This window comes from Cervus elaphus, chromosome 22 (genome assembly GCF_910594005.1).
Source record: "Cervus elaphus chromosome 22, mCerEla1.1, whole genome shotgun sequence".
NCBI lineage: Eukaryota > Metazoa > Chordata > Mammalia > Artiodactyla > Cervidae > Cervus > Cervus elaphus.
The window spans coordinates 11,614,399-11,642,028 of NC_057836.1; the positions used below are offsets into that span (position 1 = coordinate 11,614,399).

General features: G+C 44.9%; 2 protein-coding genes across 20 annotated transcripts in view; one reads left to right on the forward strand and one right to left on the reverse strand.

The window, feature by feature from the left end:
- Positions 1 to 26,989, reverse strand: part of CACNA1C (calcium voltage-gated channel subunit alpha1 C) — a 449,377-nt gene extending 422,388 nt beyond the window's left edge. For 8 of the 16 annotated variants that reach the window (XM_043882597.1, XM_043882599.1, XM_043882596.1 and 5 more), the window contains exon 1: positions 26,640 to 26,988. In XM_043882597.1, coding sequence (XP_043738532.1) covers positions 26,640 to 26,775 — 136 coding nt within the window. In that variant the 5' untranslated portion in view covers positions 26,776 to 26,988. Of the gene's footprint in view, positions 1 to 26,639 lie in introns of all 16 variants that reach the window. The other 8 variants (XM_043882610.1, XM_043882609.1, XM_043882606.1 and 5 more) reach the window with 2 other exon arrangements.
- The window catches only part of DCP1B (decapping mRNA 1B), a 41,984-nt gene continuing 18,659 nt past the window's right edge, over positions 4,306 to 27,630 (forward strand). For 2 of the 4 annotated variants that reach the window (XM_043882615.1, XM_043882613.1), the window contains exons 1-3: positions 4,307 to 4,491; positions 8,024 to 8,064; positions 10,025 to 10,152. In XM_043882615.1, the coding sequence (XP_043738550.1) occupies positions 4,348 to 4,491; positions 8,024 to 8,064; positions 10,025 to 10,152 (313 nt within the window). In that variant the 5' untranslated portion in view covers positions 4,307 to 4,347. Of the gene's footprint in view, positions 4,492 to 8,023; positions 8,065 to 10,024; positions 10,153 to 27,630 lie in introns of all 4 variants that reach the window. The other 2 variants (XM_043882612.1, XM_043882616.1) reach the window with 2 other exon arrangements.

Sequence of the window (27,630 nt, forward strand, 5' to 3'; positions counted from 1 at the left end):
TTGTGATATGATCATCCCCAAGTTCCAGTACCCGAAGTACATGAACTGTGAACTTCCAGATGTTCAAGCTGGATTTAGAAAAGGCAGAGGAACCAGAGATCAAATTGCCAATATCCGTTGTATCATCAAAAAAGCAAGAGAGTTCCAGAAAAAACATCTACTTCTGCTTAATTGACTATGCCAAAGCCTTTATCTGTGTGGATCACAACAAACTGTGGAATATTCTTAAAGAGATGGGAATACCAGACCACCTGACCTGTCTCCTGAGAAATCTGTACGTAGGTCAAGAAGCAACAGTTAGAACAGGACATGGAACAACAGCTGCTGCTGCTAAATCACGTCAATCATGTCCGACTCTGTGCGACCCCATAGACGGCAGCCCACCAGGCTCCTGTCCCTGGGATTCTCCAGGCAAGAATACTGGGGTGGGGTGCCATTGCCTTCTCCAATGGAACAACAGACTGGTTCCAAATCGGGAAAGGAGTACATCAAGGCTGTATATTGTCACCCTGCTTATTTAACTTACATGCAGAGTACATCATGAGAAATGCTGGACTGGAGGAAGCACAAGCTGGAATCAAGATTGCCGGGAGAAAAAAAAAAAAAAAGAAGATTGCCGGGAGAAATATCAATAACCTCAGATAAGCAGATGACACCACCCTTATGGCAGAAAACAAAGAACTTAAAGAGCTTCTTGATGAAAGTGAAAGAAGAGAGTGAAAAAGTTGACTTAAAACTCAACATTCAGAAAACTAACATCATGGCATCCCATCACTTCATGGCAAATAGATGGGGAGACATTGGAAATAGCGACAGACTTTATTTTGGGGGCTCCAAAATCACTGCAGATGGTGACTGCAGCCATGAAATTAAAAGATGCTCGCTCCTTGGAAGAAAAGCTATGACCAACCTAGACAGCATATTAAAAAGCAGAGACATTACTTTGCCAACAAAAGTCTATCTAGTCAAAGCTGTGGTTTTTCCAGTAGTTGTGTATGGATGTGAGAGTTGGACTATAAAGAAAGCTGAGCACAGAAGAATTGATGCTTTTGAAATGTGGTGTTGAAGAAGATTCCTGAGAGTTCCTTAGACTGCAAGGAGATCCAACCAGTCCCTTCTAAAGGAAATCAGTCCTGAATATTCATTGGAAGAACTGATGCTGAAGCTGAAACTCCAATACTTTGGCCACCTGATGCAAAGAACTGACTAATTGGAAAGTCCCTGATGCTGGGAAAGATTGAAGGTGGGAGGAGAAGGGAATGACAGAGGATGAAATGGTTGGATGGCATCACAGACTCAATGGACATGAGTTTGAGTAAACTCCAGGAGTTGGTGATGGACAGGGAGGACTGGAGTGAGTGTTGCAATCCATGGGGTTGCAAAGAGTCGGACACGACTAAATTGAACTGAAGTACCAGGTGAGGTTAAAAATAAGTAAAACTAGTTTCCCTTTCCAAGGGGGTACCTTTCTTGCTGTGCTCTGCTGCTTCAAAAAGAAACGGACCATGAATTGAGAACAACTGATAACACACACAGCTTCAGACCGTCTTCTTCCACTGGGAGAAAAGAGGGCATTCACTGCTCACTCGTGTCACCCTTTGGTATAAAATGTCCAGCATGAAGAGCTGGGAATCCATACAGGCAGCACCAGCAAGGTATCAGAGGGTATTTAAGTCATTTTAGGATCACAAACTCTTAGGGGTATCCTGGAAGCTCCTCTTTCCCCTCCAATACATTCTACAACCTGACAAATGCACAACTTAGAGGTTCTTTACACAGTTAGAGCTTCCCAGGTGGCACAGTGGTAAAGAATCTGCCTACCCTTGTAGGAGACATAGGAGACACAGGTTTGATCCCTGGGTGGGGAAGATCCCATGGGGTTGCAGAGAGTCAGACACGACTGAGCACACACACACACAAACACAAACAAAACACAGTAAGGAGTACTGATGGAGCAGACTGTGTATGTTTCTAGACTAGCAAGCTGTAAAACATCAGTTTACATTTGTATACAAACATCAATACGTGGCTAGAAAACCAAACATTTTCCAGTTTCATATCTATTTCTAAATAATTTAAGCATACTGTGTTCTTACAATTACCTTAAGTGGTGAATTTTATGTTAGTCTTCGCAAAGGTATAAACAACCTAAACCCAGACATTATTTTTTTAATCATACTGTAACTTGTTTTAAGTTGTGGTTTACAACTTTGTAACACCAAATGTTAACACAGATCTTATCTCATAACAACAATTATAAAATAATCAAAGACTCCAATATTCGTCCAAGGTGCCATGATGAGGGACTTCCCCGGTGGCTCCGCAGTAAAGAATCCGCCTGCCAATGTAGGAGCTGCAGGAGATGCGGATTCAATCCCTGGTTCGGGAAGATCCTCTGGAGGAGGGCGTGGCAACCCATTCCAGTATTCTTGCCTGTAGAATCCCATGGACAGAGGAGCTTTGGCGGGCTACAGTCCATGGGGTTGCAAAGAGTCAGACACGACTGAAACAACTCAGCACACACGGATGCACCATGATGAGGTTTCTGAAAACACAGGGTAAGTGTGACCACACTATGGAAGGCAGTGGAAGTTGAAGTTACATGAATTTTAAAAGAATTTGCCCATTTAAAATGGCCTTTTACTAACCTGGAGCCTGTAACTTAGTATATTTGGATAAATGATGGTGACCCAAATTTACAAACACAGATTATTCAAGTAGAAATTAGACAAAAGTCTGTGTTCTTCCTAGAAGCTTAGATATTTAAGCTTTGGTGGGGGTGGGGGGCCGCGGATAGAGAATAAAGCTCTCAGACTAGGAGATAAACAACACAGCAATGCTCAAGTCAGTGCAGCATTATATATCTTCTTTCTCTGAGTGTGATCTCTAATCTTCAAGGTCTTTCACCTTTTCTTTCTTGTTTTCTTTATAATATGGAAAATTAAATAAACCTTTCAAGTTTTTAATCTTCCTTAGGATGTAAACTCTGGAAGTTCAGGACTTGTTATTGTATTCTTTTTCATGCCAACTTAGATCTCAGTGTTCTGTAAATCATGGGCTCTTATAGAAAGCTGATATTTAATGAGTACATTCTACCCACTTACGACTGAGTAAAACAGAATCAGCATTTACAAATCTCCATTCAGCACAAAGCACTGGACCAAGAACTAGAGAGACAACTATACTACCTGAAATTATCAGAAGGTAGACCTTGCCCAAAGACCCCCAAGACTCAAAGGCAAATTTCTTTATAAAAGAAATGTTGAAACTTTATTGAAACATTTTAACAAAAAATGTACATCCAGTTACACATATACCACAGTGATCAACAGTTCACCTTTCTCTCAAGTTTTTAAAAGCAAATCCCTCATCACAGGCTTTCCAAGCACTCAGCCATCTTATCAGAAAACACTTAGTGTATTGAGAAGCTGTCAGGCTCATGGCAGTGGGTACACATGTTGTAAACTTCTCAATCTTGCTTGAAAGCTCAAAAATTATCACTGGCGACAATAATTATCCCCTTGTTTTCCTGGAAGTGACAGGTGCACGTTATTTATTTTCTAAAAGTGTCTGTCAAATGCCTTCCTGAATAACCATACTTTGTCCATCTTCCTTTCAAGTAAAAATAGCGCTTGGTGAAAATAAAAATAAAATAGCTCAGCTTGCAACTCAAGCATCCAAGTGTTTTCCTGGAAGTAAATATGGCAGCTTGGCGCACGTGCTTTACGCATTCTTCCTATTTTTTTCACACAGAATTTTAAAAGTGTACCGAAGAGTTGAAATGCAATAAAAGTAATGGTTTTTCTGCCTTATTGCGTATACTGTCTAGCGATACTGGCCTGTAAAGCGCGGTGCCTCCCAGGATTCCTGCTAAGACACCTGCACTTTCTCCCACCATTCTTTGCAGCATTCGTGCAAAGCAAGCACAGGGCATGAGTCACGTGAGTCTCAGGATTGTCGCGAAAATGGTTCTGACCCGCAGACCCCCTGAAAGGGCCTCAGAGCCCCCCCCCCCCCCCCCCCCCCCCACCCCCGGAGTCGAGGACCACATTTTGCGAACCACCCGGCGTCCGAACACAAGAAATCGCAGTATTCCCTCCCTGTTCAGTTACGCACGCTCGAGGCGTGTGTATCATTACAGGTTCTGACCGCGGAGCGCCAGGAACAGAAGTGCCAGGCGTCCAGCTAAGCTCGGGTACCCGGGATGTTCACAGCATCGCGCGGGGGCAGCCTGGCGGTTACCGTGGCAACGATCTTGGGCCCTCGCGGGGTGGCCATCTACCAGTGACGCCTGCGCGTTCAGCGCTCCGCCCAGAGGGCTGCGGCGCCCCGCGGGCCGACGGGAAGATGGCGGCGGCGGGTGGCCCGGCGGGGAAGGGGCGCGACATCAGCCTGGCGGCCCTGCGGCGCCACGACCCCTACATCAGCCGCATTGTGGACGTGGCCAGCCAGGTCGCCCTGTACACCTTCGGCCACCGGGCCAACGAGTGGGTACGTGCGGGCGGACGGGGCCGGGGAGAGGCTGGGGGCGGGGCGGGCGAGGACGACCCTCCCGCAGTCCTTCGGTCCGGCGACCCTGACCGCCCGTCCCCGGGCCCCTCCCGTGGCGTTGACCAGACTCACGGAGCGGGTTGGACACCTCCCTCGGCATGTCCCAGCCGGCCGCTAGGAGAGCCCCGACGAGACACAGCCCAGCGCGTTCACGTCGCCTCGCCACCTCTCTCCCGCAGACGGTCATTGCAGCCCCCCCGAAAGCCACTCACAAAAGCGAAAACACTAAGTGGGTCCTGACGTGAGAGAGAAGAGAACTGCTTTGCTCCAAGTTCGTAACCGAGGAAATTCACCGAAAAGGGCAGGAATGGAGGGACGCGGGTCCCGCGTGGTCCCGGGGTAGGAAGCTGGCTGTGTGTCCCGTTTTCGGAGGAGAGTGTCGGCTGTGTTTGTGTAAAGGACTTTGACCGACATGGTGGACAGTTTCAAAGGCATCTTTTCAAACGCAGATATTCTACAAGTAGCTCTTTTCCTGCTGTGTGGAAAAGTGCCAGAGGCATAGTGTCTTTCTTCTGCCGAGGAAATCCCAAAGTAGAGATGAGGGCCTTAGGTGTCGTTCCCTGGAGTGACTTGACAGCAGGGCGAGAGTCTGGGGATTCAGAGAAGTTAACGTGTACAGAAAGGGGTCCCCCTTGAATAGCGGTGGTTTCCTACAGGCTCTGGACAGGGTCAGTGAGTCAGGCACGTGTTACCACAGTTACCGAGTAACTAACAATACTGGGTACCTGGCAAGGCTTTTCTATAGCCTCATCGGAAAGCCCAGGTGTCACAATGCATTATTTACAGGAGTTATGTTTTCCTGCTTCCTGGACTTGTTGCCTTCAGACAGTGCATAATTCATCCCACAAAAGGTCTTTATTTCAGAGTACTCATCTTCAAGGCTGTGGTGGCAGGGGAAAAAAGACTGAGACCTGCTTTAGCTGCAGGGCAGTTGCTGGGGGCAAAAGAACTGTCACCCTGTCTCCATCTGCCTCCACAGTGGGGGCTTTTAGAAACCTGATGAAAGTGTGTGGGACGTTCTTGAGATAGAGGAGACAGTACTTGGAGGTGGACATAAAGGAGTATGGTTCTTACGACACTGGTTATGGATGAAGAATGACTTCAGGCATTCAACAGGAGGAATATGGAATGAAGAAGGGACGGAAAATGAGCTGCTGTAAGGAAAGTTAGGGCTTCCCTGGTGGCATGGTGGTGGAGAACCCGTCTGCCAATGAGGAGACCCAGATTCGATCTCTGGGTCAGGAAGATCCCCTGGAGAAAGAAATGGCAACCTACTCCGGTGTTCTTGCCCGGAGAATACTATGGACAGAGGAGCCTGGCACTAGAGAGGGGGCATCTAGAGAGCCCTTGCATCACAGCTGCTGAGCCCACTCCCCCTCAAGACCCCTCACCCTCAAGCCTGTGCTCCACAACTAATGAAGTGCCCAAATGCCACAGCGAAGACCCAGTGCTGCCGAAAAGGAAGTACAGCCCACCAGATCAGAGTCTCTGGGTATGAGGCCCAGGCGTTTGTTACTCGTTGAAAGCTGCTTAGGTGACTCAGATGCTGCATATGTGATTGAGAAAAGCAGATTTAGAGGGTAAATGGAGATTGACTTTTCATTATTTTAACAGAATAATCAGATATAGATTATGTTGTTTCAAAAGTGTCCACGAGTCTGACAAGCCCCAGTAGTTTGTGGACTAGCATTATTTTACATTCTACTTTATTATTTTAAATTTTGAACTGCTGAATTGTTTTAGCACTTCTTAGTTTTTATAATATAGTATCAAATCATTAGATTGTACTTTTAAAATTTAAGCTAAAATCCCTCAGAACTGTAAACTAATACTTTAACATAAAAGTCTTCTTTACTTGCAGGACGTAAGAAGGATCTAATAACATTTTGCTTTCACTGTCTCTCAAACCCCCAAACCTGGCTTTGCCTAGAAAGAAAAAAAAATCTGGTTACCCTGGATAACTGTGGAGGGAACAAGAAAATGCATGAATATGAGCTGTTTCAGCCATAATAAACCAGAAATTTACACCCAAAGGCCTTTTTCTAAGTGTTATAGAGCCTTTGATGAAAAATATGTTTTTAATAAAAAAAAATCTAGGTGATGTAAGCTGGTCATCCCTTTTCAGTGGAGAAACTGAGACAAAGAACATAAATCAATTCAGAATTGCATGTTTTGAGTCAGAATAATTTCAGGAGAAACATGCCTTTTATAATTCTCATTTTGAATTTCCAAAACTAAAATTGGACATTAAAGCCCTTTTTTTTCCCCTTAAGGAAAAGGTTATTTCTGTTACTGCTTCATTAAGGAAAAAACAAACAAGTCAAAGGCTATTAGCATTGTCTACACTGATCTGTATGAACAGCCTGCCTAGGATATGGGATGAAATAGTCCAGAGTCAAATACTGAAAGACAGAAAAGTGTTCTGTCTTCATAGCAAGTGGTCACTTTACTTAATCCATTTAAGGATGATGAAATTACTTGAGCATGGAGAAGCTTGTGCTTCCAATTTCTTGTGTGCCTCTTCAGAATTATCATTTTAATATTACACTTTTGTTTCCTAAAGAATGTATTTTTCACCAAAAAGACAAGAGTACTTAAATTTTGAATGACACTGCTAATGGACATAAAAAAATAACAAAATATTGAGAGGTTTAATAGAATGTTGAGATTAAGCCATGTAAATAGCAAAAGTATATTTAAAATTCTGAGTTACATAGTCTGATTACTAGTTAATCAGACAAATGCATACCTAAGTTTTTTTTTTTAGTAAGAGCATTTTCATCAGGGCCTGGAGAGTTGGAAAAGAGCCCTTCCCAGGGAACTGAAATGATCACTTCTCATTTTCACTTTACAAGTTTCCCACTTCCTCTGAGGCAGATTTCTTGTGCCCTAGCTGGGTGATGTTTCCGTCTTACTTTATTTCAATATTCTGCACCAGATAGGTGATCAGTTTGTCTGAGAACCACAGCTGCGTTGCTGTCTTCTGTGTGGTAGATGAGGTAGAGTTACAGGCAGGTCCTCTGTTCTAGGTGACAGGACATGACGAGAGAAAAGGAAACCAGAAAACAGAGGAGGAGAGAGACGTGTGAAAATAGTGGTTTCTGCCGCTGGCTGTGCCCCCAGCCCAGAGACAGAGGGGTGGACAGCACATTTACTACCATCCCTTCTTTCTTAGGAGGCTGCGGAGCATGTTTGTTTCCTTTTGTCCAACCAGAGGTGTTGTGGCCCCTGTGCTCGGTAAAGAGAGGCATCAACGGTTTGTTTGTAAATGGCAATAGGAGGGCACTTCCTGCTGCTTAAGCAGCAAAGTCACCACTGGCAAAGTCTGCTTTTTGCCTTTCCCTAAGAATTACCCCCACTTGAAACAGGATCAAATTCCTGTTCTCTAAGATGTTTGTGTTCTCTGACCTCTGTGACTGTTTCCCATTAGTGAAGAGAATATGCTTATGTTACTGTTTGTTTTATTTCTTAGGAAAAGACTGATGTGGAGGGAACCTTATTTGTTTACACAAGGTAAGAGTCCTTCACTTTTATGAAGAAGCTGACAGCCTTTGAGTCATGTCTTTAGCTCTGTGTGTCTCCCTTCCTCAAGTGGAGTTTTATTATAGTTCAGAGAAGTACAGGCACTGAGTCTGAGTTTGAAGTAACTAGTTGACATACGGAAGGAAATACTGAATAATGTCATCTGTCTAGTGTGGTGAATACAAATTACAGAATATAATGTGAACTGCAGTATAGCTGAACTTAAATCTTTGTGTTCTTTTTAAAACAGAATTAAATATTTATTCTTTAGCTCAAGTGAGTGGTACAAAGTACTTGAATACAGTGAACTGATGAGGAACTAGGAATACACTGTTGAGAATGTTAGATCATTTAATCAGTGTCTGGAAGAGAATGTTGTTGGCCACCCCTGCCTCTGACTCTTTAAAGAAGCATGATCCAAGATTAAAGTTGTCTCTGAGTCCTCTGTCATATAACTAACAAAATAAGTTTTAGGAAAGATGTAATAAATTCATGTTTTAGGGTAATTTTTTATCAGATATTGTTAATATCTGTATAGTTAACACATATACACAGAGATATGTAGTGTGAATACTGTCTTAACAGCTAAACTTCTTGTTCACATAAACATTCACATAAAATGTCATAGCTGAGTCCCGTCACCATCAGCAGGTTTCAGAGATACAGGACAGAGGCCTGGTGCAGACTCTTCTCATACACGCACACACTCTCTCTGTCATCTGTGTTTATACGCCCATTCACCTTTGAAGATAAACCATGGTGTGACTAGACCATCCCTGGGATCAAGTGACAGGCAGTGCCTCTACAGCCACAGAGGCTTTGCAGAGCTGCCAAAATACTGGAACAATCAAATTCTGATTCTGTAAAAACACCTAATCCATTTTAAAAACCATGTCTTTGCTTCCCCCCATGTCTGTCTGTCTGTAACAGAGTTATGCCCCATGGTGGTTTTCAGAGCACCCTCTGTTGAGAGCTTTGGGAGTCACTCTTCACACTGCCCCAGAATTTAACTTGAAATGATGGTCGTGATTACATCTGGTACTGCCTTTATGCCCAGCACCACTCTACCACTAAGTAAAATAAATTAGGCAAGGATGGCCTTCCATCAGTTTTAAAATAAATCTCAAAGGAGAACTGTGGTCAGTAGGTCAGATGGTTGGAGGTGAAGTAGAACTTGAGATGTAGACCCCGTCTCTCCCGGTTGCGCACAGCATCCCTCTGGGCGTGTCCCCGGCCCCAGGGTGAGTCTGCAGCCTGCACGTGTGCCTTGTTTTGTTACGGAAGTTGCACACTGGGCTGGTGTCTGGCTACCCTCCAAGGGTAGACAGATGCACTTGTAGTTGTTAGTTTCTTTGTGATCAGGGTTCTCCCTGCCTGACAGTAGGCACTGCAGGTTTATTGAACAAAATTAAAACTAAAAAGTCACTAAATGCACAGTTCTGTGGACAGAAAATGTTATAGTAGCTTATCTGTAAGACTGTTGGCTTTATCTTGAAGAAAAGTCGATATCTGCTCTTTGCTTTAAATTGTATAAAGTTTTAATTGTACTGTGTATCCTCACTAGTTCATTGACCAGAGTTGCATTGTTTCTGTAAGAAATTATGCAGCTTTCAATTTCAGACCAACACTAACATTTCCTGTAACTGTGATATACACTCTATATCAACAGTCAAGCTTCTTTAAAAGTATGTGCCAGTATTTTTTTTTAAAGTGGTTACCATGTCTGCCTTAAAGAAGCTTGCAGCCTTGGTAGGGAAACCAGCTATGTGTCTGTGCCCCCCCAACCCCTGCCCTTAGATTTGTAGGGCTGGACTTCACCGTACACGTCCGCATGTTGGTGCGGCCCACGGTGAAGGGGCAGGAAGGCTGAAGGTGCGATGGCTGCCCCTGTCCTGGAAGCGCTCTGCTCTGAACGCCCCCTCTCCATGTCCCCTGCCCTGGCGACCTCTAGGTCTGCGTCTCCAAAGCACGGCTTCACCATCATGAACAGGCTGAGCATGGAGAACAGGACGGAGCCCATCACCAAAGACCTGGACTTCCTGCTACAGGACCCCTTCCTTCTCTACAGAAATGCCAGATGTGAGTCTGCACGTGTGAGGGACCGTGGTGACTGTCGTGGTGTTTGGTGTCCGTGACTGGGGTCAGCACGGGTGGCCTGGGAGGTGCAAGGCTCGGCGGGGGATGGCATCTTCCTCGGGAGAGTTTAGACGGAGACAGTGTGACTGTGAAGCTGTGAGTGTTTAAAGCTCATCCTCCACAGCTGGGCTGCTTTGTGTGTGAGCCTGAGCAGGGCCGGGAGAGGTGAGTCCTGGGCTGGGAGTCCACAGAGGACCTCGACTAGCGATTCAGCTTGTGGGTCCCTATGGCTGAGCATCCGACGAGATGCTCGAGGGAGGGGCCTGTCTTCCAGAAGCACCATCTTTTGAGTGCACAGTAAATAGACATTAAAGTCCAGTGAGTTTTGGTTGTTAAGAACTTCCTAACACTTGGTAAAGCTGAAGTCCTGTTAACTAAATGGTCCCTGTCAGGCTTGAAATGGGTAGCATAGCACCCACAGTCCTATGTCCATTTCACTCTTGTGTCTCATCTGACCACTTGCGCTGCACTGTGGGGCGGCCCACAAAAGTGATGAGAGTGATATGACTCAGGAGTTTCTCCACACAGGAAATGAGTGCAAACTCGGAGCTGCAGAAACACGGGTGCATGTGCTTTGCTCTGTGATGACTTTGCAGCTCAGAAACGGTTTCTGTTCATCTTCCACCCTATTCTTTGAGCTCAGGATACAAGAATTTGCCTACTGTGTACTACCCAGTGTTACCTTAGTAACAAATGTAACACAAGTCGTATTTTGTGCTTCATCCCCATTGACTTGTTCTGAAGTAAGTATAGCATCACTTTAATACTATATTTACTTAAAATTATATTCACATGTAACTGAGTTGTCATAATAGGTGGTCATCCTATTTAGAGAATGCAGTTAACCTTTTATAAGAAAAAAATTACAAGAAAGCTATTAAACATGACTTTCTAATGGTAGGTCCTGTGAAGTGAAAAGTTTAGTAAAATAGAGAAATATTTTGTTTCCTATTCCTGTTTCTTTGCCAGAAGGTGTAGTTTAATCAATTGTAACTTGTAGTTCAAATTTTTTGTGTACTTATTCTTATGTCAGGTTATATTCTTTTTTTGAGATTATTAGATTCTATGTGAGATTGGTATGTAATTCAAATCCTAATAAACAAAATTAACCACAAAAATAAATATAAAATGAATGACTATTAGTGGCTTATAATAATTTTGGGTTGCTCTTATTTTGGATAAATACTGAGTCTAGTCAGTATAGATGATACTGACCAATTCTTGCTGCAGTATTACCTATTAGGTATTATATACTATACCAAAGATAGGAAAATACAAGCTCTGTTTGATGTGGTTGATCTCCTTAGCCCCGCAGGGTTTGTCTGCTAGGGTCTGATAAACATGCTCAGCCCCTCCTGGGCTCCACACTGCGCCATCCCGTGCGTTCCTGTGGGCGGCTGGTCTGAATTGAGCTGATCTGTGAGTGTCAGAAACACGCTGATTTTCACAGACTTCAGTACCAAAAAAAAAAAATGTAAAAAAAAAAATCTCAGTATGATATCAGTTTACCTGTTGAAATGGTAATCTTTTTTAGTATATTGCGTTAAATAAAAAGTATTATTAAACTTAATTTCACCTGCTTTTTATTTTTTTATTTAAAATTCCATTTGTGGCTCTCCTCCGTGGTTCACCCATGTTTCTATCGGATGCACCGTCCCAGGTGTTTTCCTTCGTTCTCCCACGTTTCCTCGTCCCAGCTCTGAGGGGCAGACTGCTCCCCACTGCTTTGCAGCCGAGAGAACTGAGTGTCCTGGGGCCTCAGCCCTGCCAGACTCACACGTTCTGACGCCAGGCCCGCTGCTTTCCCTGCACCTGCTGGGCTGCCCTCGCCTCTGTCCCGCACGAGCGCAAATCGAAGGCAGCCTTCTCGGTGCACGTTCAAGTGTCTCTAATGAGCTTCCATAGGGAAGACATGAAGTCAGTTGAACATCAGGGAATGGAAGGCAGTGAATCTGTTTACCTTCCTGAATTTATTTTGCTTTTTGTCTTTATTATCTGGTGCATCTTGACTGTGCAGTCAGTCACTTGGTTTTAGTTTATTTACAAAAGCCCCTTCAGCCTCTGACGTCAAGAGTTTCCCAGAAGGGTTTGCTCCAGGTGCTCTCAGAGTATCAGTACCTTGCTGATGTTTTTAAGTAACTCTGATACTCCATATGATAAATTGCCCCAGGTTTGTATATTCTCTGATGATGTATAGATTGATTCATCAGCCTTTGGAAAATGAACCCAGCTTCCCTCAGGACTGTTTTTTAGACTGTACCTCTCGAGTTCTGTTGAGACAGGGTTCTCTGGTTAGTTCTAAGGTTTCACTTGGACCGATGTGTGTCACAGGCCAGGTTGGGACATGTCGAGAGGCAGCACTGAGAAAGGGTTCTGGTGAGTTTTTCAGACTCTAGGTTTTTAAACGCTAGGTTTAAAAAAATTAGTACCTGAGGAGGTAACTGTCCCTTTATAGAAGTGTATGGATTTAGAAGAGCAAAATAAAGAGGTAGAAATCTCAAACTTTCATTTAATTAAAAAAAAAAAAGTTTAATGAATAAGTAACTTTGGATTTTGGCCAAATACAACTTGTATGGTTTTATTACAGTAAAGCATTCATGATATTTAAGCCTGGCTGTCAAAAAGCTTGACCTCTGTAAGCTTTCAAGGTACATAGGGTAGCTGCTGTATTAGGACAGAAATTTTATTTTCTCAACACACTTTCACTGGGCATTTCCTGCCTCCCAGGCATGACGTCATGGCTTTCTATGGGTTATTTAATTCTCATCACTTTTCCTTAGAAATCCTCCTGTTTCTGTTTTGTAAATGAGGAAACTGAGATTCGAGGGATTACATAATTTATAGAGTCTGTAACTTTTTTAAGATGGAAAGAGCATCTGAACTGAGTAAGCCCAGCCTCAGACATGCAGGCCCACGCAGCTGAAGCGCCAGCAGAGGAGTGAGGGGTCTGAGCCAGGTTTACCTTTTGGTTTTGCAGTGTACACTCCAGAGATAAAAAAGCGAGTTTCTTTTTTTTAGGTTGAGAATCTACTATATCTCAGTTGTTAGAAAAGAGAATATCAAATAAAAATAATGTAACATAAAGCTGAATTTGACCATTTCTTGTGTATCACTATCCTCTAGTAACTTTTTACTGTCTTTGCCATTTCAAAACTAAAGATTCTGGTATAGGGAGATGTATTTTAGAACCATATTTTTCTGACTATATCATCTTATTTAAGATAAGTTACAGACAACAATGACAGGTAGATTTCAGAGCTTGGCCAGCATGTTCAATATAGTATTGTCTGTGGTGACAGAATCAGAATGAAATTCTTTTGAGCTGGTTGATTTTATTGCAAACATAAGCTTGGCGCTTACAGCAGATCAGAAAAGGCAGAAGTCAAGATACTTGGGATCAAAGCTGTTTTTGAAAACTGCTCAGTTTTAAAGAATTCACCATATTGGGTAGTTTTGTTCTCATAAAGCAGCACAATTTGAACGCTTCATTGACATTTTAAGATCTGAGAAAAGCTGCCTCAAATGGTGGAAAAGGGTGGAAGTGATAGTTCAGACAGTCCTCGTCTTTCAGTTAGACTACATCCTACAAGTTCCCTTTTAAAGTGATTGGTTGGTAGACTTTTGGCTCAACGTGGTAGATTGAACACATTCCTGAAACAACTGAAATGACAATAAAGGAGTAAAAAGGAGATACAAACCCATGAAGATGGAGGGTGGATTTCATGAACAAGATGGAATGAACAGGAAAGAGGAAGACTCAAAGTGACTGCTTTGTTCTTCATGACCACTAACCGTTGCCCTGTAGGGGGCGGTACCTCTGGTCTATTGACAGCAGACAGTGTGGTCTGGTTCCTCTCCACTCACCCCTCCGGGAGGCTCTTGTATAATTGTCTCTCTCCCCTCCCCCTGGCCCCCACCCCGCCTGCCCCAGGCCTCAAGTATGGTTGTGTGAGTCACTTTGGCCAGAGAGATGTGGGTAGAAGTGAGCAGATATGTGCGAACCAACTCCCGACTGACCACATCTCTCCCTTCTGCTGTGAGGACTCAGGTTGTTTAGGCAGAAGCTGCTCTGTCAGCCTGGGTCCTGGAATGATGGTGACACGGTACAGAGGTGGCCCATGACAGACGTGTGCTGTGTAAGCCATTGACATTCGAGTGTTGTTTGTTAGTGCAGCGTGACCTGGGCTATTGTGACAGATACACAAGCCACGCAGGAAAGTGGGGGAATCCAAGCACAAGTTGGAGGTAGAGGAATTCGGAGAACAGTGGTAAAGAGTCCATGGTGACCCCCTGTGCATCTGAACTAAAGAAAAGTCTGTTTTAATTAGAGTAGGAAGATGAAAAGCTTTAGGAAGTGTGTCTAAGAAAAAGTTTACACCTAAGAGTTTGACTCTCTTGGGATATTTACAGTTCCTTTTTCAGTGACTTTGGTTAATGATGTAGGAACATTGAAAGCTAAGGGCATGGAAAACAACAAATGAAGCAATTCTTAATTCCTGGGAAAACAAAACATTGTACAGAAAAGGAAATAGAGTCATAGTACACCATTTGGCTCTCCTGATCATGAAGACAAACACCAAATGTGAGATAGTGTTATACTTACATTGAAAGTATGGGGAAAAAAGTGTGTGTGTTTCTAGATGAGAGTGTGCATGTATTGTCAGAAAACTAAATTCTCTTCAGTGGATTTTTTTTTTTTAAGAATCGAAAAGTAGTGTAGGGACCTCCCTGGCGGTCCAGTGGTTAAGACTTCACCTTCCAACACGGAGAGTATGGGTTCGACCCCTGGGAGCTAAGATCCCACGTGCTGCACAGCCAAAAAGCAAAAACATGAGACAGAAGCAATACTGGAACAAAGTCAGTAAAAGGCTTTAAAAATATTCCACATCAAGAAAAAAAATCTTAAAAAAAAAAAAAAAGCGTATACATGATATATAGGAAAAGAGATCGACACACCAGAAAAATCGCTGGATGAGAAAAGAATTGGAGAGCAGAAGTAACTGTCATGGAGAAGGTTGCTTTTGGGCAACAGTAGTCAGGCCCATCATGGCTAGAGCAGAACTCTGCTATCGGTCATAAAACCTCACAGCGTCTGATATTTAAAATTATATATATATGTGTGTGTGTGTGTGTGTTATTTTTATGAGAATTTAAATTAAAAATACAACTGGAGAGGGCTTCCCTGGTGGCTCAGTGGGGCTGCATAGCAGCCAGCAGGGGACATCTCATGCCCCTGTCTGTAGAGCTCGGTCTCCACGGGAGGGGCTTTAGTTGTGGTGATGGCAAAGTGAGCTCGAGGCCTTCACGGCTCATGGCCGGATCTCAGCCCTTTTCTCCTTCTAGTCCTGCATCCGTCCCCAGGCCAGGCTTCTGTTACCTGGGCTGGTTCATAAGTCCTTAGAGTGAGAGATAAGCTTCCAACACCAGCCAAAATAGAGCAGGTTCACACTGACACTCCTCTCACTGGCTACAGTGAAAGTTGTGGACAGAACAGAAAACCAGAGAGCCTGTGGATTATGAGAGTAAACAACAGCAGGCATATCAAAAGGGAAGTGAGAACTTGAAGAACAGCCAGTGTGGTGGCAAGTCTCCTGGTTTATTCGCTCCTGCTTTATCTCCTGAGTGTGACTCGAGAGCGAGCCATGTCCCAGGACTGTGGACAGAAGCAGCAGAAACCAGGGGGAGCCTCTCTGTGGAGGCCTGGAGAGTGGGCTGCTGTGAGCTCAGAGTGTGAAGAGTCTCCCCTCCCCTCCCAGCCTGGCCCAAAGCCGGCTGCCCTGCAAACCCAAGCTGCCACCTTGGCAGTGAGGGGTGACAGGCACATGACATCCCACAGAAAGCCTGTTTCTGCCTGAGGGGCTGGAGAAGGGGCCCCTGTGGCCTCAAGCGTGTAGGGAACTCCTAGGAGATATATATACATAAAGGCTTCCCAGGTGGCACTAGCAGTAAAGAATCTGCCTGCCAATGCAGGAGACATTCAATCCCTGGGTTGGGAAGATCTCCTGGAGGAGAGCTTGGCAACACACTGCAGTGTTCTTGCCTGGAGCCTGGTGGACTACAGACCATAGAGTCACAGAGTCAGACACAACTGAAGCAACTTAGCATGTGTATATGTACACACATATATATACACATATGTCTTCTCTGGTGGCTCAGACAGTAAAGAGTCCACCTGTAATGCAGGAGACGCAGATTCAGTCCCTGGGTTGGGAAGATCTCTGAAGTAGGGAACAGCTACCCACTCCAGTATTCTGACCTGGAGAATCCCATGGACTGTGTAGACATTGGGGTCTCAAAGAGTCAGACGTGGCTGAGCGACTTTCAGTTGTTTATATATATATATATATATATATATGGGCTTTTTTATTGATATTTCTTTGCTTTACCCTGCAAGCTGCCCGGCTACGGGGACTACCTGACAGTGTGAGAAGTTAGACCTCTTGAGAGATACCCTGACTTTGGGGCCAGAAGACTGGGGAGAAGGCTGGACAGTGCTGGAGAGTGCGCTGGACAAAGAGACCCCCTGATTCTGTCCCGATCTCACCTGTGAGCATCACACACACACCAGAGCCACAGAACCACAGCCGATCTCACCTGTGAGCATCACACACGCACACACACACACACACACACACACACACACCAGAGCCACAGAACCACAGCCGATCTCACCTGTGAGCATCACACACACACACACACACACACACACACACACACACACCCCAGAGCCACAGAACCACAGCCGATCTCACCTGTGAGCATCACACACACACACACACACACACCCCAGAGCCACAGAACCACAGCCGATCTCACCTGTGAGCATCACACACACACACACACACACACACCAGAGCCACAGAACCACAGCCAGAGAACTAATCCACCACGTCCACCACCACCACGCACCAGGCCAGCCCCTGAGTGGCGTCTGCAAGGGGCAGACACACCTCTGAAAATAGAGCTGACATGGGAACCATCATCTACAGAAGGCAGGATGGGACTTCCTGTCTGTTGTTCAGTCACTCAGACATGTCCGACTCTTTGCGATCCCATGGACTGCCGCATGCCAGGCTTCCCTTGTCCTTCATCATCTCCCCGAGTTTACTCAGATTCATGTCCAGTGAGTCTGTGATGCTGTCTAACCATCTTCCTGTCTAAACTTGAACAAGTCGATCACCCTCTTGACACTCTTTGAAGAGTTTTCAGAAGACTCAGAGTCTCACAGTCTCAACAAGACGTCCAAATGCAACGCAGGATTATCCATCACACAGAGAGCCAGGAAAATCTGACAGCTCTCATGGGGAAGGTCGGTCGGCAGATGGCTGCCCCAAGATGACCCACATGCTGGCGTGGTAGGCCAGTGGCTGGCTGTAAGGCAGTTACTGTGCCCTGTGAGGTGGGACAGGTCCTCAGAGATGAGTGGAAAGATGGAAATTCTCAGCAGAGAAGCAGTGTGAGAACTCAGAAGGAACATTTGGGACAGAATAGGGTGTCCAGTGAATGGCCTTACTAGCAGTACAGAGATGGCAGAGGAAAGAAAAGTCAGTGAACATGAAACACATCAGTAGATACTATCCGACCTGAAAAATATACAGGAAAGAGGTTAAAAACCAAAAAAACAGGGCCTCGCAGCACCTGTTGGTCAATACCAAAAAGTCTGAATTTGTGTCGTTGGAGTCCCATGAAAGGAGAAAGGCTGCTGTAGAAAAAGTATTTGAAGAAAGTATGGCTGGAATTTTTCCAAATTTCGTGATGCACAAATGTATGGATTCAAGAAACTCAGGAAACCCCAAACAGGATAAACTCAGAGAAAATCATGCCCATAAACATCATCAAACTGGTGAAAAACAGACTTTAACAAACAAAAAGCCTTGAACCAGAAATGGTACATACAGAACAGTAAATTTCTCTTAAGAAACCATGGAGTCTGGAAGACAGTGCTGAAATAACAACTGTCAACCTAGAATTCTATCTCCAGTGAAAATGTTCCTCGGGAAGGAAAGTAAAACAAAAAGATACTCTCAGATAAAGGAAAACCTTCAATACTTTCCTGTCAGCAGACCTGCTGTGAAGTAGAGGCTGAAAGAAGTTGTTCAGACTGAAGGGAAGAGTTGCCGAGGGAAGGTCGGGGCCTCGGGGTAAAGGAGGAGCAACATAAATAGTAAAAAAAATGGTCAGTGGAACAGATGTTTTTCTGCCCTCAGATTCTTTAAAATGCAAATGACTACCAAAAGCAAAAGTTACAGCAGTATCAGGAGGGGGCTTCATTGTGTGTAGATGTAACTCACAGGACAGCTGTAAGGTTGAGGGTGGTGGGGGACAGGAGCTGTGTAGTTGTAAAGCCTTTACATTTTGCTTGAAGTGGTGAAATAGCTGGGTAAACTGAAAAGTTAGATATGTATAGTGTGATTCCTAGAGCAGCCACTTAAAAAGAGAACCAATAGATAGATGAAAACCGAATGCTAAAACATTTTAATAATCCAAAAGAAGGCAAGAAAGGAGGTACCAACAGAGCAGAAGAGAGGAGAGACAAACCATGGGAATGCTAATTAAAAGAAGGCCACTTGGGAGTAATATATGTGCACTACTGTGCACAAGAAAAACAACAGGGACCAATGGTATACCACAGGGGACTCTACTCAATACTTTGTAATAACCTATATGGGAAATGAACCTGAAAAAAGAATATATATGTGGCTAAATCATTTGTATACCTGAAATGAGCACAAAATTGTAAGTCAACTGTACTTAATTTTTAAAAATAGATTTTTTAAAAACTTGAAGAAAGCCAGAGATGCTATATTAATATCAAAATAGACATCAGAACAAAGAAAATTACCAGGGGTAAAGAGATACATTACATAATCATAAAAGGATCAATTCACCCGAAATACTTAGCCTGACGACAGAACTTCAGGATACTCAAAGTGACAAATGATAGAACTGAAAGAAGTTAAAACCCGCAGTTGTGCTTGGAGACTTGAGCTCCGCTTTCCATGATTGGCAGAACAAATAGCAGCAGCACGTCTGTAGGAGACTTGAATAACGCTATCAACTCACTTGAGGTAATCGACGTTTATCAGACATTGCACCAACCACAGCAGGAGACAGCCTCTTCTGAGGTGCTCATGGGCCAGCACCCAAGGTCAGCTTTATCATGGGGCATAAAGCAAGCCTAAAGATTTTTAAAGAAATAGGAACCATACCGAGTATGCTCTCTGACCACAGCGGAATTGAACTAGAAACCAGTAACTGATACCTGAAATACCCGCAGAAGTTTTCAGATAAGACAACACACATCTAAATAACTGATGTGTCAGAGAGGCAAGAAAATTAGAAAACAAGCTGAATAAAGATGAAGAGACGTGTCAGATGTGAGTGAATTGGGCTGGTAGGGAAATTTATAGCGTCAGATACTTCTATTAGGAAAGAAGAAAGGTCTCAAATGGGTAATTCAGGTTCCACCTTAAGAAACTAGAAAGAAGAGCAAATTAAGCCCAAAGCAAGCAGAAGGAAGGAAAAATAGCAGAAATCAATGAAATAAAACACCGAAAAACAGAAAATCAGCAAAACCCAGAACTGGTTCTTTGAAAAAAGTAAAACTGATAAACCTAAACTCCTTGCCAGACTGATCCAGTTTACCTGTCTGTACAGGTCAATCATGACTGCCATACACGTTCCCTTCTTCTGTTCTAACTAAATATGTACATTCCCAAAAGACTTCTCCACAAATCCTCGTAGTAACTTTATTCATAAGAGGATAATAGCAGTGAGACGGTCAGATTTGCACAGATAAGTCAGAATTTGGAAGCAGCCTCTTGTGAGACCTCTTGGTTCTCGGTGCCAGGTCACCATGAAAGAGCTAGCCGTTGACCACCTGCACTATGCTTAAAGCAGTGGCGTGAGTCATAAATTACAGGCCCCTTGTGGGCAGAGACCTAATCTTATATTTTATTTGCATTCTGTGGTACCAAATAAACACAGCAAATGACCAGATCTGGATAAGTAGATAGGTATAATGTACTTAAAGTAACTCCCAGATACTTGTATATTAACCCGAGTCATTACACACCTACATATGTCTGATGTTTCTGTCCAGTTTAATGATGTTCTGCTCGGGGTGATTGAGAAGGAGCCACAGAGTGGCCCCGCTTTCCCAAAATTCCTCCCTCTTTCCAACTTCATGATGGAGATTGACACAAAGATCCTGCCTTGAGCTCAGGTCACAGCGTGCCTGAACCTGGGCAGGTGGCCGAAGATGCCGGGGGTTCCCGTGGAGAGGTTCAACCTCTCTTTGGCCTCAGGCCGCCGGGAGGAGCATAGGCTCTCCCAATCCAGCAGATTCTAAGACCTTGAGGCTTTATCTTCTGTTGTCTTAACCTTGGAATCAGTTCAGGCAGTTACTACAAAAGCAATTTGAAAGGTTAAAAGTGAGCCCTGTGTAAATTTATTACTAGGGAAATGAAAGCCGCCTTATCTGCCTGCAGATAATGGCGAGTTTATTTTTCCATTCTGAGATCCTTACTGGTATGTCTGTAGCCTCGGATAGTACTTCCTAACCTTTTGGGGGTCACAGAGCCCTTTGAGAATCTGATGGGCTTCCTGCCTGCCTGCCTCCCCCATGCCCTCAGATGTCAGCTGTTTTCCTGCTGTGGGCCAGGCCTTGTTCTGGGGGACTGTGATTTGTGCCGCCCCACCTCCAAAAGCACCTATCTGCATATGTACACACCGTCTCCCATAGAAACTTCAGGGGTTGAGTATTGAACCGCTGACGTTGTCTAGAGTCCAGAAATCCCTTCAAAGTAATTGTACGGGACCTCCCTGGTGGCACGGTGGACAAGAATCCGCCCGCCAATGCAGGGGACATAGGTTCGATCCCTGGTCCAGGGAGATCCCACAGGCCACGGAGCAACTAAGCCCGCACAGCACCAGCACTACTCAGCCTGTGCCGTAGAGCCCGCGAGCCGCAACCCCTGAGCCGAGTGCTGCAAGTACTGAAGCCCCTGCACCCTGGAGCCTCCGCAGTGAGAAGCCCACACGCCCCACCTAGAGAGTAGTGCCTGCTTGCTGCAACTAGGGGAAAGCCCGCCCAGCAACGAAAGACTCAAATACAGAATCTTAGTGTTTGCAGGAATGACAACAGAATGTTGTTCTATTCAGGACCTGGGCAGAGAGACAAAGATCCTTAAACTCGTTCAGACCGTGTTGGCAGGGACGGGGTGGGGGGTGGGGACAGGAGTTTGACCTTTCATGCCGGTCAGAAGAGGTGCCCTGTCCCATCAGTGGGCTCATTGCTATGCATGAGTGCAGTGGCCAGGGCAGCCTTCAAGGACACTCTCCCCCACCCCCCACCCCCAGCCTGTGCTTCTTAAAAAGAAGCAATTTTAAATTTACACTGTGGTCAACTAATCTTACTCATTGTCTGTAGCCTCCTCTGCCATTCTAACTGAAAAATTGATCTCTTTCCTACAAACCACAGCTCCGGAGCTAATGTGTTTTCATACGTGATTAAGGGGCGCACATCTGTGGGGACCTGACTGATGACACTTGTCACTCCAACCTTAAACCCAGAGTTGCTTTTTTGTTCTCTTGCCGGTGTTCAGCACATGAACAGGTTATCTCAAGAACTGGCCCGCTCTGAAAAGCCTGACGGACAGCAGAGCCTCACTGTGGGTTCTCGTGTTTCCGCTGTTGCCTTGTGATACCCGCGGCTCCCTGGGTTACACACTCTGTGCGGGTCCTCAGTGCTCCTCTCGCCTGGCCAGCCAGTCCACGCGGACTTCACGCCTCATCCTTTGGGACCAGGGGACTCACTGCAGACAGGACCTCACACAGAGTTCAGGGAAAAACTCTCCTCTCAGAACTTAACAGTCTGGCACGCGTAGACGAGGACGCCCGTGTGACAGCACTGTGTGAGTGACGCACAGACTCGACCTGAGAGGAGAGTCAGAGAGAGGTCACTTTGGGGAGATTTCCCTGGTGGCCCAGTGGCTAAGACCGCGCGCTCCCAATGCAGGGGGCCCTGGTCAGGGAGCTGGATCCCACATGCCGCAACTGCAAGATCCTGCATGCCACAACTAAGAACCCAGCGTGGCCAAATAAATAAATAAATATTTTTAAAAAGAGAGGTCACTTTTATTTTATCTGAACCACAGAGACTTAACATCCTCGACTTTACCGAGAAACATCTGTGTAGCAGTGCCGTCTGGATTTATGCGCTGCTCTTACGGCTCGGCAATGACTGTATTTTATCATTTGTTTTTGAAAGCCCAGTCTGACATGCTAGAATCCTGAATCTCGGCAGAGAGTAACTGGATTCTAAAATGTTTTCTGAAATTAACAAGCGAAGAGTCTTTTGGTTTCCCCTAACACAGTGCTTTGCACATGGCAATCACTCAGGACGGCTGCATCGAGTGTTTGTGTCTATTCTTGTCCAAAAATCACTTAGAAAGGAGTCTCAGATAATCAATTTGAAGCTATTGGGATGTTATTTTTAACCCACAGAAGGAAAAAATTACAATTTTTTCATGTCCTGATGGGTTTTGGAGAAAGGAAATTTTAGGCAAGAACTGGTGTTAGAATTATCCTCTATGTCAACCATAGGACCCTAATTTAACAAGGGCACCAAACCATAATTTAACTGCTTATAACCGAAAGGGCTCTGGGTTAAGTGGGGTCTGCTATTTCCATAATTATAGATTAAGGTTGAAACGAAAGATGTACAGAAACTCCAGCTTATTTTCCCTCAGTCACAAACTGGCATGAGGCCCCATTACTAAACCACTGCTGTGTGAAATCTTAGAAATTTTTCATTGATTATATATTTTTATGGTTAGTGTATTTCAGCAAAGCTATTCCTATCACTGGTAAACACTTAATTCAGTAATCTGATTTCAACATGAGGAAGTCTGTTTTTCATCAAAGCAAGTTTCTGACCTGTAAAAAATACTGTTTTATGTTTGCCTTAAACATATATTTCCCACAAACTATAATTCTATGAGACAAGACTTATTTTGCTATATCGAGATTCACTCTGGATAACACAGTTTCAGTGTGTTTTGGAAAGAATTGACGGTTTTAAGATAATGTAGGTGCTTGTCTATGTAAGCTTCAGAATACTACCATCAGATTTGACCGGAATATGCTATCTGTGTTTTCTACGACACCAAAGCACTGTTGCTTGTACACCAAGAGAAACACTTGTAAACCTGCAGATTAATTGCATTATTTGAGCTCAGAGTTGCCGGTGCCTGACAGATAGTCCATCGGGGGACTGGTGTATGATAGCCTTGTTGTAATAATAAATACACAGGAGATGAGAACATTGGTGCCCACGCAGTGTTGGGCTGTGAGAATTCACAGCTGTAGGGAGCTGATGGCAAATGCCCAGCAGCATAAGTTATGCAGAAGATCAAAGATGACCAGGTGTTTGATGCAAAATAAACTGAGGGCAGGAGCATGAGAGGGTTGGTGGAGGAGAGCCCCATGCTCTGAGTCCTGGGGAAGGTGTGGTCGGCCATGGGGAGGACCTGCCATGTCCAGACTACTACGTATAAGCCGGGATGGAGGCACCTGTCGTGAAGATGATGGTTCAAGATCTAACGTCTTGGATTTCAGTTCAACTCAACAAACTGTTGGATACACCACACTGCTCGTGATTCGGTGGAGGCAGCAATAAACACTTATGACATGGGCTTTTTTTTGTTTAGTCCAAGGATCTGTGAGAAACTATAGGAGCAAAGAAGCAGGAGTCTCGAGGAGTCTTGAAGGACAAGGCCTCAGGAGGGAAGACACATCAGAGAGCCCATACCTGTCTTCTGGGAGATTTAGGGGTTAATCAGCCAGTTTATGGGCAGAATTAAACTATAAATTTAAATGGCCAACAAAACAGAAGAAGTTGTTCCTATTTATATTTATTATCACCCGTGACTATTTCTGCTTCTTATTTTTGTGTTTATTTACTCTGTTAAATCTCCCAGACTAAAGCAAATTTTTCCTGAAATAAATAAAATTAGGAAGTTAGTATATAATTGAGAAGATTCCATGTGACTGTTCATGAACCTGAGGGCAGAGACAAGACCTCAGATTCCCCATTAGGGGAGCATAAAGACCTCTGTAGAGATTTGGAAGGTCTAATGACATAACATGCATTTGTTAGAAATGAAACCTTTGGAAGATTAACGCATCTTTTTCTCTGAAGACACTGAATTCTCATTTACAGTTGGGAAATCCATATAATTTGATCCAAATTAGTGTACCAGTTTAGTCGAGAGGCTGATTCTTTGTCATTTTTTATGGCCTTAACTTTGTAAGGAAGTTATTTAGAAAGAGGAAGATTGTTTTCACTTCACAGCATTTGTCTAGGCTTTCTCCTGTTTCTCCCAAAATGTGTGTGTGTCAGTCACTCATAAAATAGAAGCTGCTTCTCACCCACTGGAAACCTCCAGTGTTTGGAGATCATGGGACCCCTGATTTGTGAGGTGCAATAAAACCATGTCACGTGAAAAGAACCAGACCAGGGGCCAAAGATAACAGTGCTATGTGGACTCTTGGGGCCAGTGAAGGTTCTGTCCGGGTTTGGTCAGTGGAGCTGAAGCAGAGGGTGAATGAAAGAATGTGACTTTACAGGCATTAAAGAGCATGCAGATGGAATGCGTCTTTAGTGCAGAGTCCGAATGGGGTGGAAGGGCCGGTCAGCACAAAGCAGCCATGCAGCCCGTTACCCAGCCGTGAATACAGAGCCCCCGTCTCAACCCCTGCCCTCAGACACCCCGCTTCCTGCACCCCCTTCTCCTTCCTCCCTCCACCCTCCCTTGGGTCCTTGTGAGAGTTCACATGAACCTTAGTTTAAACAAGATGAATTCCCATCCCTTATAACCAAGTCTCCAAGTCATTCAAACATAAACATTGTTTTTATACTCTATGTATTTTGTTTGTAAAGCCGGAGGAGGGGCATATTTTACGCAAACATTGAACCGGAAACAGGACTGTGGCCGCGGGAGTCTACCCCCCCTCCAGTGTGTCAGGCGTGTGAACTGCCCACCTGCACCCACCTGCAGCTCTGGCGGTTCATGACCCTCACTTTCTGACTGTTTAACTATCCTCTGGTCTTTTGGAAGGACAGTAGCTGTGTATGTGTGCATGTGCACGCACACGCACACTTAGGAACAAATGCCAGTAATCAGTCACCATCTTTGGGGTCCAGCTACAAAAACTATAAAGGGAAAATCAGGACAAGAAATCAAGCAATTCTATATTCGAGCAAAGCCTCAACAACAAGTGTTTACACCAAGTATGTGATTAGATGTTCTTGGTCCTTCCACTGGGATTATTCTTCCACTCATTTGAGAAAGACTTACTGAAGGGAATGGGGTTTGAAGGAATTTTAAGATTTTGGGCTTATCCTTAAGTGCCCAGAAGAGGTTTGTGTAATTCACACTCCCTGGTTTCCATGGCTTTTCCCAGTGCAAAGAGAGGACTTAAATGCCTTCTTTCCTGCCTACTGACCTATCCTTTTGAGACAAATTTGTGAGATTACTTTGAAAGGGAATGAGAGGGGGTGGGAGGGGCGGGAGCAGTACCACATCCGACGTCCTATCCTGCCTTCCCAGACGTCACCGTCGCAGTTCCAGCTTACCTACTGAGTAACCATATGGAAATACGGCTTGTATTTTAAAGTTGCACACATTAGCATGAATATTGCTAAAAGATCACAAACCACCTTCATGATTTGGAGTTGAAAGATTTTTGAGGCCAACTATGAAACAAATGACAAATGTCTTCAAAGAAGCGATTTAGAGAAATATTTGTTAAAACATAAACTAGATGAGTTAATCCCCAGGGAGGTTGCAGAATAACCTCACGCACCATGCTAATGAGGATCGGAGGTCCCCTAATGCAGGTGCGCTCAAGGACATCTGCTTTTCCCTCTGCGACCCTTTCAACCAGCCTCTTCAAATATCAACTTTAGACTTTTCTGCTGGAGAAATTTAAAAAGAAGAAAACACCACCATCAGATCCCATCAGCTTGTTCTCTCTCCTGTCTGTTGTACCCTCAACATTCAGATGTGAAATCTAATACAGAAATTCTGCTTTGCTCATCTTTCTTGCAGAATTAGAAGGAAAATAGAAGGCGTAAATAGATGGCATTTTAACAGACAGGTCCCAGTGGTGATAACTTGCCTGCTGCCTCAAACATTTCTCTTTTCAACCAAGAATCCCCAAAGCATGACATAAACCAGGCCAAGGCAGTTTTTAGGCAGAATTTCACAGCTGTGTTGTTAAAGGCCTGCATTCATCAACAGGAAGAAGACTGCACCCAAAATGTGTTCATGGCATGGGGGGGCCCATCCTGGGCATCATTAACTGGTTTAGAGTGAATATCAACAGGATCTTCCTAGTCCTCCCCCCACCTTGGAGTCTCTTACCTCCAGGAGAGACATAGGAGCAGCTGAGCTGAGCCTCATGCACCAGCGTACCCCTGGAGCCCGCCTGGGTGTCGGCGGGGCGGCGGGGCAGCGGCTGGTACCCGGGCGTGGAGTGGGGGAAGAAGGCTCGCAGCATGGTGGGTCTGGGGCCCCGGAGCGCTCAGAGCATCTCCTGCTGACCGCTTAGCACCCCGTGTCCCAGGCTCGAGCTAGGCTGCAGCGACCACTCCCAAGTCTGAGAATGCCAGGAGTACACCTTCTCCCTCGGTCCTGTTCAGCTTGTCTTCTTTCCTCCCTGTGGCGCCCACTGCCCACCCCAGGCTGGCCTCGTCCTGTGGCCGCCCGGGAAGAAGGGACGCGAGATGTGATGGATCTATCAGCCCATCAGCTCGGCACCTCCCGGCTGGTGACAGGCTCTGGTTTGCGTGGGTCACCACCAGCCGCTGGGACACAGGACAGCGATAGGCCTGCCCAGCTGGGAACGCGGGCCCGAGAGGCGGGGGCTCCCGTGGAATGTGGCCCAGGCTGGGAAACTATTTTAAGGAGAAGAAAGTTAGGCCCAGTTCTGTGTGTTATCTCATGCTCTCTCTCGGGAGCGAGGACTTGGTAAATCTGTTTTTCCTCCTCGACTGTTTTAAGCTGTACATTCAAATAGCACATTAACTGGGATGAAAAGAGTTGTTTCAATATGACCCCCTTATAATCTTAAAGCCATGCTGCTTTAGAGATAAGCGGTCAGTCGGGTCCTCAGGAAACCTCTACGGTGTCCCTCCATCGCTTCAGGCCTGGCCCCCTCTCCGTTCCCCCATCAGCATCTGAAACATGTTCCCACGGATATCTTCCCCTCCGTCTGCATTTCGGGTTTCTCATAGTAATAACATAGACCGCTTTTCCATTTATGTCAATGGTTTGCTTGGCATCCGATCCTTATGAGAACCTGGTTCCTTAAGTGTCACAAGTGTGTAACATCCCCCCCCAAAATGGCAACTGA